Source organism: Cricetulus griseus, chromosome 7 (assembly GCF_003668045.3).
Source record: "Cricetulus griseus strain 17A/GY chromosome 7, alternate assembly CriGri-PICRH-1.0, whole genome shotgun sequence".
In the NCBI taxonomy this organism is placed as follows: domain Eukaryota; kingdom Metazoa; phylum Chordata; class Mammalia; order Rodentia; family Cricetidae; genus Cricetulus; species Cricetulus griseus.
Genome location: NC_048600.1, coordinates 15,125,960 through 15,138,325, shown reverse-complemented (window position 1 = coordinate 15,138,325; position 12,366 = coordinate 15,125,960). Strand labels below are relative to the sequence as shown.

Genomic DNA, 12,366 nt, shown 5'->3' with positions numbered 1-12,366 from the left:
TTTTAGTGTGTGTGTGTGTGTGTGTGTGTGTGTGTGTGTGTGTGTGTGTATGTGCATGTGTGCATGCATGCGGGTACTTGTACCCCCATGTAAGCACAGTGCCTGCTGATGCCAGAGGTCTTGATTCCCCTGGAGCTGGAGTCACAGATGGGTTGAACCACCTGATATGGGTGCTAAGAACTCAAATGAGACCCTCTGCAGGAGGAGCACCACACCTCTCCAGACCTTTGTTCCTTAGTCTTAACTGAGGTGGTGAATCAGCTTGAGTGTGTGTCTGTATGTGAGAACAGAGAGGGAGACAAGGAAATTAAGACAGACTGAGTCAGAGAAATAGAGAAAAAGAATTTACTTTTTATTCAACTATCAGATATTACAATATACAGAAAAGTAGACAATCCATGATTTTCACAAGGCAAACACTCCAAGTAACAGCTAGGTCAGAAACAGTGTAGCACCAGCATCTGTCCCCACAGTCTCCACCCACAGGGAGCTCCTGTCTGACTGATGAATGGCAGTGTGATAAATTGCTGTTAGGTTAGCAGTCCCCCAAGTACTTTGTTGGTCTTCTCATTCAGAACATGATTTTCAGCCGGGCATTGGTGGTGCACGCCTTTTATCCCAGCACTCTGGAGGCAGAGGCAAGTGGATATCTGTGAGTTCGAGGCCAGCCTAGTCTACCGAATGAGTTCCAGGACAGTCTCCAAAGCTACACAGGGAGACCCAGTCTCAAAAAATCAAAAACAAAACAAAAAAACAAAAAAACATGGTTTTCAGCTTACACAGCTAGCTTATAACTTGGTCTTTTATTTATCTTTAATAGATGAATGATCCAGCACTAAGACACACAGGCCTCTACTGCAACCAACTCTCATCCACTGACCTTCTCAAAACAGAAGCAGATGGGAACCAGGTCAGTAAGAAAGAAAGCCCTAGTGCAGAGCTGGCAGGGGCACTCTGGATTCGTGGAAGACATCCCATAGCATGTGACTGAGAGCCAAACCCCAGAAGTCTACCCTTGTCAGCAGTGGCACTGTGGGGATTTTACATAACTCTCTGGGACCTCTGTATACTACGGGGATGCTTGCTTACAGGGTGTTGAGAGGGTTAAATGAGATAAGCTTTAAGGACTTAACCAGCTCTTGGTCAGATAGACTCACATGTGACTAAACAATGTTATAAAGTCTGCAGATCAAAGTTCTAAAACACTGTAACCAAAGATCTCAACACATCCGATACATTAAGGCAAAGCAGCACCTGCTGGGTACTACACCTTCTTAGCAGGGCATTTCTGAGCAGCACAAATAGCAAGGTGGTCTCTATATTAGCAGAAATTTGGGAGTGGAGTTAATTCACTTCAGCCACTGATTTAGTCTTCAGTCTTTTAATATTAACATAGGCATCGTGGTACAGAAAGTAAAATACATATGTCTTGACTATAACATTTATGATTTGCAGGGCACTGTGCTCCCCATTGTGAGCTTTATCTCATTTAACCCTCCATTATAACTCTGGAGGCCACAGTCCTTTCCTTCACAGATGAAGAAACTGGACCTGAGGATCTTTAATTATGTTCATTATTCACAAAGCTGGGGAGGTTCAGACCCAGATCTTCCCAGTACCAAAGTCTTCTTAGAGCCTGTTCAAAATATAGCACACAGATACATGCACATAAATTGTCGTGTCACCAAAGAAAGCAGATTACCAAATGCATGCTGTAAATAACAAAAACCAAGCATTCTCAGAAAGGAGAAATGGGATGGCATACAACTCAGTAGTAGGACTCCTGTCTACCTCATGGAAGGCTCTAGGTTCCATCCCAGTACTGAAAAAAAAAGAAGGGAGTTAAGCTAGGATGGACAGAGAACATTTACGCAGGAGATAGACTAAACAGGTTGAACAATTCTCAAGCCACATGAAGGAGAAAAGAATGACAGTTGTTGGGAGCCAGAGGCAGGGAAATAATAATGTCTTCACATAGTTATAAGAAGCCAAATCTTCTGAGCATTAAAAAGTTTGTGATTAGGAATCACAGGGATCAAAAGGGTTATAGTAGATGGCATCAAATTTCTAGATAACTTGAATTCTTATTTAAGGAATCAGGCTCTGTCCTATAGACAAAGTCATCCCTGAAGGAGACCACTGATAACACACTAGTTTGGACTTACCTTCGCTGGAAGAGGTGAAGGAGGGCCTGCTGGGGGCTTTGAATGGGAAAGGGGAGTCAGGAGGCTGTGTCCAGACAAGGAGCTGTAGGAAGTATGTCTGAGTTCTATGAGATAAAGAATGGGCATTTTGTGACGGAGATATAGAAGACAGTCTTCATTCACTAGAAACTGAAAGTCACCCTCATAGAGACATGTCCCAGGAGGCATCACAAACTATTTAATGCAGAACAAGCATCTTTTAAGGTCCTAGAGTTATCAGACAGTGCTTGAATTAAAGTCAAACGTGTGCTGGGAACTCAGAGAGTCTAGTGCTGAGTTCTCCATCCCCTCCAGACACCTTCAGCTCCTCCTGTGCCATGTGCCTGACTGGACAGAGGTGGCAGTTTGAAAGTACCTTGAGACCTGGTCTCAGGCTAACATGAGTTTTGAAATCTGACTTAGTCTTTATAACTTGTTATACACTCTTTTTAAAATATTATTTTTAAAGAAACAGAACTTTCTCTCTAGTTTGTTTTATGGTTCCTTTCTTTATCAAGATTGGTTTATAATACTTAGGGAAGAAAAACCACCTTAGATGTTCCACCCCAGTATTTCATACTTAGAAAGAAATAAACATAAAATTTTCTGTGTTGATTGTAAAATATCAGTGCCTAAAAAGCATGGTTGTTTGTACTCACATGAAGGTCCAGTGGCGCAATCTTCTTTCCATTGTAGCCCATCTTGTTATCTCATTTCTGTGTTTACCAAAGAAACTGGAACGTGAGTTAGCTAGAACTATCAAGACTAGTATACAGAGAAGAGTGACAAAGGAGTCCCAGGGACCAGCTATAGGAAGCCAGCCAAGAAAAAGAAAAGGAACACAGAGTGAAGAAGCAGGAAGTGGGCTGGGAGGTTGCTATGAGAAAAGAAGGCCCCGAGTCTGGAGAAGAAAAAGAATAGGAATGGTAGCTCCAGAGCATGCCATGCAAATGACACAGAACCAAAGATGGAGTGTGGTAAATTCATGAGAAAAAGCAAGCTGGAAGGAGGAGCCCCAGGTCGCAGTAAAGCCAGGAGCAATCCCTGAGAAGCTGGTGACAGAGGATGGTGGAAAAGGTGGAATGCTAGCCTAACCAACTCACCAGACACTGAAGGGTCCAAGGCTGTCTTCTTCTCAGAGAGGAGTTGAGTGGGCACGCAAAGGGACTGAGAGTAAGAAACCACAGGCTAGAGGCTGGAGAGATAGCTCAGAGGTTAAGAGCAGTGGCTGCTCTTCCAGAGGTCCTGAGTTCAATTCCCAGCAACCACATGGTGGCTCACAACCATCTGTTATGAGACTGGTGCCCTCTTCTGGTGTGCAGATATACATGGAAGCAGAATGTTGTATACATAATAAGTAAAATAAAATTAAAAAAAAAAAGAAACCACAGGCTAGCCTGATACAGAAACTTGATGGTCGGGACTGACCATTTGGTCAATGAAGGCAAAGGAAAACAACTTGTATTCCATTGAGGATAGAAAATTTTTCAGAAAAGCTAAATGTAAATGGCATGCATTAGAGGATAAATGACAAAAAAAAAAGAGATATCCTTTACAACCTATTAAACATGAAGCATAATGTCCAAAATTCTTCCTCATCTGGAGCATTCAGAAGTGTGGCCTGCTAATCAGTTCTGTAGACAACATTTGATAAGGCTCTTGGGAGGACTACTACCTGGCTTTGTTTTCCAATAGGAGATGCCAGAACTATGCAGCTTTAGACATTGTTAAGGAATACATTTATTACTACTGCAAGTAAAGGGAAAATTCACACTGTTCTCAGCTGATATTTATTGTTATTTTTAGCTCATGTATTTAAGGAAATTGTCTATGAGGGGGAACCCAAATACAAAATTTCTCTGCTAGTATTTGATGTAAGTCTGAAGCCAGTGTGTGAAGGAGCTGTGTAACAGTTTACAACACTGGTCATCTGATACAAACCTCGGTGATGCTGGTGTTGGTGTGGAGTGTGGTGGTTTTATTTTGCTAATACTAAGTTAAAGCCCTTATTTCTCAGAGACATAAAGATTTTTTTTCCTACTAACGTCATCCATAGAATGATTTTGAACTAGTTTTCCAATTAGCATGCTATTTTTGAAACCCACCACTGTATTCCCAAACTCTGAAACTGGGCTTACCCCAGCCTTGGTAATATTAGGGACCACACACTGAGTGTAGATGGCAACCCTGTAGGAGGCGTGACCATTCCAGTTTGGGTTTTATTTTTAAGTGTGAACTTTCCAGAACCCTGAGCAAAATGAGTGCAGCGATTTTCTTTTTGTAGGACAAGAAGACAGAAGAGTTCTTCTCTGTGGTGACTACAGACTAGAGGAATTGCTCTAGTGAGTTCCCACTTCAGTAGTACCCACTCATAAGCCGGGGGGGCAGGCCCTTCTGTCTAAACACATCTTTTATTTGTGTTCCAGCAGGTGCAACAGGTTCAGGTGTTTGCTGACGTCCAGTGTACAGTGAATCTGGTAGGCGGGGACCCTTACCTGAACCAGCCTGGTCCACTGGGAACTCAAAAACCCACATCAGGACCACAGACCCCCCAGGCCCAGCAGAAGAGCCTCCTTCAGCAGCTACTGACTGAATAACCACTTTTAAAGGAATGTGAAGTTTAAATAATAGACATGCAGAGTTATACAAATATATTATATATTTTTCTGAGATTTTTGATATCTCAATCTGCAGCCATTCTTCAGGTCATAGCATTTGGAGCAAAAAAAAAGAAAAAAGAAAAAAAAGAGTTCATTTTTGTTGGGAGATTGAGAGATGGTTTTGTTTCTTTCTTTGTAAAGGCCTTGGATATTGAAAAGAATAACAAGGCAGAACAGTTGGACAATCTTAATTCTTGAGCCAAAAGTTAATTATTCTTATTTTTATAATCAGTCATTGGCTTCTTATCTGGATGAAGGCTTTTGGAGGGAAACCAAAATAACAAGTTCCAAGGGGAGATGAAGCCCTGTCCCACCGGGTCAGCCCTGCCCCTGCCCTGGACGAAGAGCCCACGGGGCTTTGCCTGTTTGTCCACCAGAGGCTGTCATGTTCCTCCCACCAACAGCCGCCCCTCCCGACCCCGGCAGCTCATGTGCACAATCAGCTTCTCCAAGCAACTCTATCTGTTGGCATCGAGAGAATATTTTGCTTCTACATATGCACCCCTTCTCCTTTTTATAGAGATGGATTGAAACCAAGATGCCTCTAGGAAAGAGGATGAAATGAGTATATTCACTGAGGAATCCAAAAAATGCAGTTTGGGGGAAAATGCAATAATTTTTTGATGAGATGGGTGAAGGACAAGAACCAGGTTCTATCAATTATTGTAGATAAAATGTTCTGATTAAGTCTGTGGGGAGAAGCAGCCTGTTCTTTCTGCTTTTACTATGTTAACAGCAAGGTAGCTAAAGTTATTTAAAATAAAATTAAATTTATGATCCGAGTAGCTTATTTTTTCCTTAGATCTCACTGTAAATATATTTTGATTTCTTGTAGAAATTGATTTTGTTCTGTTTAATTTTATGCTTTTATCATCCTCTTGATTTTTCTAAATTTGTGTGTGAAATATAATGTTGATTGAATTGCAATTACATTTGGCTGGTAATTTACATTATCCTAGTAACTGTGAAGCCATGTATGGATTTACTTTGGAACTCATCAGAGTGGCACTGCCAGAAAGAGCTCTTCTAGCTGAGCTTGGGCAGACCACCCCAGAGTGTCACCGGCCGCCTGTATGAAGGGAAATCAGTGCTCGCTCAGAGAAAATCTGCTTTTTCTGTCTCAGAATGACTTTGGGAATTTGAATTTCCATCAGTGCAAATATAAGTTTCTCTGTTCTGCTCCGAGGCTAATTGGTACCATGTTTTCCCGTTGTCTTGTTACTCTGCCACATCCTGTCTCATCCTGGCCCTGAGAAAGGAGCCAGTGAACTGACTCTAGTGCTAGAAGTTCTGCCACAGGTGGGAGAGCTTGAGCAAGGCGTCGCAAGAGAGGCCAAGGGAGCCCTCCAGCGCTAACCTTGATCTGCGTCCCTGGGCCTGCGGACGGCAACACTGACCTTCTGCACCAGCTACCTCTGCTCACACAGCAGAGAAAAGGCCATAAGAACCAATGCAGATGAGGAGCATGGACTTAAGACTTCAAGGAAGAAGCCATTTCCCCAGGTCCTTCCTTCCTTCTGCATCTCACCACCCCTAATTTCAAACAACTCCATTGAACAGCAGCATCTATTCAGAAACTATTCATTTTGAAAATGGTGGAAGGGCTCATGTGGTAGCAACTATGAAACAGAACTAGGACCCTCAGTTACAGACATTATCTTTTTTAGTTTTTCAGAAAATGCATCCCTGAGCTCATGCATTTCCAGCTTGAAAGCCCAGCCATATTACTCTAGTTCCTACCAAACTGCTCTAGGAGGTCGTTTCCCCTGTTTGTGATGGTAAGTGTTCAGACTTCAGGAAGTTCACCTTTAACTTCAGCATTCCAGATGAAGTTTCCTGACTCAGTGCTTTCGCATAAGGACCTAGAAGAGAAAAGCAGTATGGAAAATTGGAGATGCTAACGCCCTCCCCCATCCCCACCGCACCTTAAAGTATGCATGTCACCTTCGAGGGTTTATAATTGCACTGTTTGTTTTATGTATGTACAGATTAAAATTATTGCTACATTTGAGGAAAATGAAATTGCTTGCTTCTATGTAATTCCTGTCATTCCACAGGAAATTGACTTTTCCAGCTACTGAATAGAATTTGTTTAACAACCTCATGAACTGCCTCTTCATTTATGTGGGGGTCAGGATGGGGAAGGGGGTGGGATGGGGCAGTGACTAGAAAAATTGCCAAAGCCCAGATGACTTCAGATACTGAAGGTTAATAAAAAAGAAAGGATCCCTATAGCCAAAAACCGCTAAAGTCACTCTAATGTGAGCCTTTCCTGTAAAGTTAGATGAGATCAACGTCAAGCTGTGGTTAGGGGCTTTAGGAAATGCTAACTTAGCTGGGCCATTTGTCTGAGGAGTAAACCCTATTGTGTCTGAAGCTAGGGCACTGTCCAGGCAACACTAAAGAGCTACAGGATATCATGCCTCTCTTGATGCATGGATACAGGTGTGGAATTTTATTTCAGGATGCTGTTTCGGTGTGATAACGCATTTTATGAAAGTCAGCTCCTGGCCAGTGAGATGACTCAGCAGCTAAGCCTAACAACCTGAGTTCTGTTCCTAGAGCCTGTGGTGGCAGGAAAGGACTCCTAAGTCCTGAAAGTTGTCCTCTGTAGCCTCCACATGGGTGCTATGGCACACACACAGAGAGAGAGAGAGAGAGAGAGAGAGAGAGAGAGAGAGAAAGAGAGAGTACATACACACACACATACATACCCATACACACAGCACATATGTGCATACGCACACACACACACACATACACATGCCAATAACAATTTTTGTTTAAATTTAGACCCTAAGTAGAACCAATTCCAGAGGCTAGGAACTGGACCTGTTTCTCACATACATTCCCACACATAACTAGACTTGGAATCTGTTGTTTAAAATCATATTTTGAGGTAAAAATAATACATTTTACCCATAGTTGGGATAAGAGAAAATTGATGCTTCTTTGAGGTCACCCACTGATGTAGAATTACCCTGAATGACAGTGGAGCAAGAAGAGCAAATAGAAGAATGAGGAAACTAACTTATTTGTGGTCTTGTCTAGAAGTTTCCATTCATAAAGAAATTCTAAGACACTGTCTCTTGGGCTGACAGAGTAAAAGAAAGAACAGTTGTCTGCTTACATAACAGTTGTGCTAATCCTATGCTGAATTAAGTGCTCTTGCCAGAAGAGCACCTGCACTTGAGTATAGTAAACAGTCCATCCCCCTGCTTCTAAATTTTACTGATTTAATTGAATCCATACATTCTTTTTGTTGAAGGTTGAGCCTGTTCTGCCAGCAATGTTGGTTTTCTTTGCGTATTTTATTTTCATTGCTACCATAACTCTTAAGAACATGGAAAAACTAAAAGCTCTATCATCATTCACTTGTTCAACACATTTTATGCCTTATCCAAGGCTCCAGGAATAAGAAAAGATGAAAACAGAAATGGGCCCTGCCCTGTGTGACTTATATTCACAGCCACTGGGAGGGAGTGAGGAGTGGCGGGGGAGGAATGGAGAAGCATGAGTCTGAGTTGGGGAGGTAGTGCAAATGAGTATTTGGTGAGGCCCTCCCTGGAGGTCGGTGCAGGTTTTCTTGAAGAAGAGATGACATTTGAGGTGAGGAGCTTAAACAGCAGGAGGAGCGCTGTGAAGAACTGGAGCAAGGACAGTTCTGAGGGGCAGCACATGGGAAGGTGGAGACCGGAAGAAGCCATAGATAGCGGCTTCTGAGACTTGCTGGCCAGTGCATGGGGCACTCATAAACAAGCCGGTAGACTGTCAGCTGGCAGGCCAGAAAGTAGCTGAAGGGACCGACTCCAATAGAAACAAACATGTGCTAGGCTTGGGGGTCTCATGTGAAAATTGTAACAGCTGATAGCTAAGGTCTCTTCCATAACTAGCCCTACCCAGCCAGAAGCATCGCCTTCTGTTCTTTCTATCCACCCATCTGTAGCTGGTGATATTAAAGACATTCAGAGAAAGTAAATGTACACTCTGACAATTTCCAAAGTGCTGGTAGGAGTGTCTCGGTCTTTCTCTGCAGACCTATGGGAGAGTTGTAAACAGGAAAGAAACAGGCTCTACCAGGTTAGGACACAAACAACTTTAGCAGTGTGGGGATGAGAAATCTCAACTTTAAAAATGTGTGTGTTTTTCCTGTATGCATGTATGTGTGCCACATGAGTGCCCGTTTGCCTGCAGAGGTCAGAAGGCATTGGACCACCTGGAACTGGAGTTAGAGGTTGTACTGGGAACTGAACCTGGGTCCTCTGCAGAAGCAAGTGTTGTTAGCCACTGAGGCATCTCTCCAGCCCCCCAAAGCTCCATCTTTTTGTTCCAGATTATGACTTCCTGTCCTGAACTAGATGACTTAAGATTGTTCAGAGTCATTTTCATCTGTGTGACCTTAAGCCTGGCTTTTTTCTTTGAAGTATGCTAAGCCCAGCCTTGAAAAGAAGGGTAAGAGGTCAAAGGTGGTGAAGAGAGAACCCGACCCCTTTTCTGGAGACCATGAGAATTTGTCCTATGGGTCCTCAAATAAATGGGGGAGGGGCTCTTTGGCGTATAGTTAGTAGAGTGTCCCAATGTAGTTTGTCTCTATATCTAAACAGGAAGTGAAGGGTGGACTCGGTAAACAGTGTCAACACTAGCTTTAAACAATTTTAGAAGATTAGTTACAGGCAGGCATACTGAGACTATCTGACAGGGTTTGAGGTGCGGCTGGATTGCAGAGCACTCACCCAGCACAGATGAGACTCTGGTTAGGTCCCCAGCGGTGTGTGTGGCTATCGGGAATCTTTCTACAAAATGACTATAGTCTGTAATTCTAGGGCAGCAGGCTTGGGTCACAATTGGAAGCGCTCACACTCTTCTGAATTCTTGATGCTTTAGATGCGGAAACCTTCCCACATGCTGCAGATTTGGCCCTGCCACAATCATTTGTGCTTGTTTCAACATTCTACAACCAATGTAAACAAGTATCCATAGCAAGCATACCAAAAGATTAAAATGTTGAAAGGGGCACTGCTTCCTCATCTGATACTCCTCCCACTCCAGTGTCCAGAGTTCCTAAGATTTAGGAAAACAAAAAACAAAAAACAAAAAAAAAAAAACAAGCCATAAAAATGACTTTTGTTTTTGATGAGCTGGTGTGTGACAGGCATTGTGGACAGCACCAGAGATAACCGCCTGAGCTGCCCGTTTCCCATGGTAGAGACTTCACAACCCTTAAACCAGTGCCTCTCAACCCGCCTACAGCTGCGGGCCCTTTAATACAGTTCCTCATGTTGTGGTGACCCCCAGCCACAAAATTATTTTCATTACTATTTCATAACTGTAATTTTGCTACTGTTATTTTTTTTCTTTTAAGATTTATTTATTTATTTATGTGTACAGTGTTCTGCCTGCATGTATAACTGCAGGCCAGAAGAGGGCACCAGATCTCATTACAGATGGTTGTGAGCCACCATGTGGTTGCTGGGAATTGAACTCAGGACCTGTGGAAGAGCAGGCAGTGCTCTTAACTGCTGAGCCATCTCTCCAACCCAGAATGTGGGTTTTTTTGTTTTTGTTTTGTTGTTGTTGTTGTTGTTGTTGTTTTGAGACAGGGTTTCTCTGTGTAACTTTGGAGCTTATCCTGGCACTGACTCTGGAGACCAGTCTGGCCTCGAACTCACAGAGATCTGCCTGCCTCTGCCTCCTGAGTGCTGGGATTAAAGGCGTGTGCCACCAACGCCCGGCTCTGTTATTACTTTAATGTAAATATCTGATATGCAGGATACCTGATATGCCGGGGGGGGGGGGGTGAATATCAGTCAACCCCTTAATGTAAATATCTGATATGCAGGATACCTGATATGCGGGGGGGGGGGGGTGAATATCAGTCAACCCCCAAAGGGGTCACGACCCCCAGGTTGAGAACCATTGCCCTAAACATTGTTCTTCCCATTCTGACAAGTTTATTCTGGTACTAATAACAAATAGGCCAATGCTTTTGACCTGCAACTGATCTTTCAGACCCCCTATACTGCAACATAGAGCAGGCCTATTCACAGATGTTGAAACTGAAACCCCAATTTGTGGTGAAGGAACTCAGAAATTTTGGTTTAAAAATTAGTTGTTGGGCTTTGGGATGAAACCAACTTTGTGCTATACACAAAGATGAGACCATCAGGCATTGACAAACTGCTTTGTTGTCATCATGGTTGTTTTAGACTGGGTCTCACTTTGTTAAGTAGTCCAGGCTGGTCTCAAACTCAGAGATCTGCCTGGCTGTTTCTGTGCCAATTTAAAGGTGTATACACCATACTTGCTTAAGGCTGGTATTTTTGTCTAAACTTTATTTTACTTTTATGTATGTGTTTCTGTGTGTGTGTGTGTGTGTGTGTGTGTGTGTGTGTGTGTGTGTGTAGGTTCACATGGAGGCCAGCAGAGGGCATAACATGGCATCAAATTCCCTGGAGCTGGAGTTGCAATTGGTCGTGAGCAACCCACTGTGTGTGCAAGGAATGGAACTCTGATCCTCTGAAAAAGCAGCAAATACTTTTAACGCTTTAATGCTTACCCATTCATTTCTCGAGCCCCAACACTGGGAACCCTAAAAATTATTCTCTAGAACGTAAGTTTTATGAAGGCTACTGAAGGTTCCCATTTTGAAAATAAAACAGTACTGGGTGTTGAATAAGTGTGTTTTTAATTTGTGAAGGCAGTATTTATAGTGCATTCATCTTGAGTACACTCTTATAGCCAGGGTATGTTGCAAGACCCAACTCTAAGTTTAGCACTGGTGACTATGGGGTCCATGCCTCTACCACCTCAAAGTTAAGCCTCAAACCAAGTGATTTACTTTCCTGCCATATCCTCTTGCATCGTTTATCTGAGCTAGTTGAACAGTCATTCTTCTGGTAGCCATTGGCAGTGACTTCCTTTTTTCACCAGATTCCAAGGAGTCCTGATTATAGATGCTTCCGGCCTCACGCCTCCTTTGTAGCCCTATTATGACAAGCCAAATGGAAAGCGCTTCTTTTTCCAGTAACCACCTTCTCTCTCTTGCAGGCCCCTCCACACTACCATCAGAGAGCCTTTCCAAACAGCCTACTGAAGCTATTAGTGGTGACTACTTTGTGCCTAGAGCAAATCTCAGATCAGCCTACCTTTTGAGGTTGGCAACCTCTGCTCTCTAGAAAACCAAATGCTCCAACCACACACTACCCTGGCTGGCCTGGATTTAAAATCCTTCAGTCTCTGCCTCAGGTGTTCAGGCACCACACTCAGGTTACTAATGATCCTCTTACTTGAGTTAACTCTGTCACCGCATTCATTCCTGCCTAATCTGGAATGCTTCCTTCTTTACCCTTCAGGGCCCTTTTCCAAGATCTCTCCCTGGTTACAGCACTCCCTTTGCCTCATTAGCAATTGGTTGTCTGCACACTGGTCTCTTTTCTCCACTAAGTTGTCAAGGCTCTTACAGAAGATACCATCCTCTTCCCTCCTCACAGTCAGAAGACTCCATAGGGGTCTCTTCAATGCTG

The 12,366-nt window shown here is 43.2% G+C and overlaps 1 protein-coding gene and 1 long non-coding RNA gene across 11 annotated transcripts in view; one reads left to right on the top strand and one right to left on the bottom strand.

Moving 5' to 3' along the window:
• Ncoa1 (nuclear receptor coactivator 1) overlaps window positions 1–6,947 on the top strand; it is a 195,682-nt gene extending 188,735 nt beyond the window's left edge. For 6 of the 10 annotated variants that reach the window (XM_027424565.2, XM_027424562.2, XM_027424563.2 and 3 more), the window contains 2 exons: window positions 821–910; window positions 4,610–4,780. In XM_027424565.2, coding sequence (XP_027280366.1) covers window positions 821–910; window positions 4,610–4,780 — 261 coding nt within the window. Of the gene's footprint in view, window positions 1–820; window positions 911–4,467; window positions 4,526–4,609 lie in introns of all 10 variants that reach the window. The other 4 variants (XM_027424568.2, XM_027424567.2, XM_027424560.2 and 1 more) reach the window with 4 other exon arrangements.
• Window positions 1,366–3,461, bottom strand: LOC113831961. Its single transcript, XR_004770682.1, has 4 exons — window positions 3,287–3,461; window positions 2,843–2,899; window positions 2,166–2,269; window positions 1,366–1,636 (listed from the first exon to the last, which is right to left on the bottom strand). It is a non-coding gene; the product is annotated as an uncharacterized LOC113831961 (long non-coding RNA).
• Window positions 6,948–12,366: the final 5,419 nt, after the last annotated feature.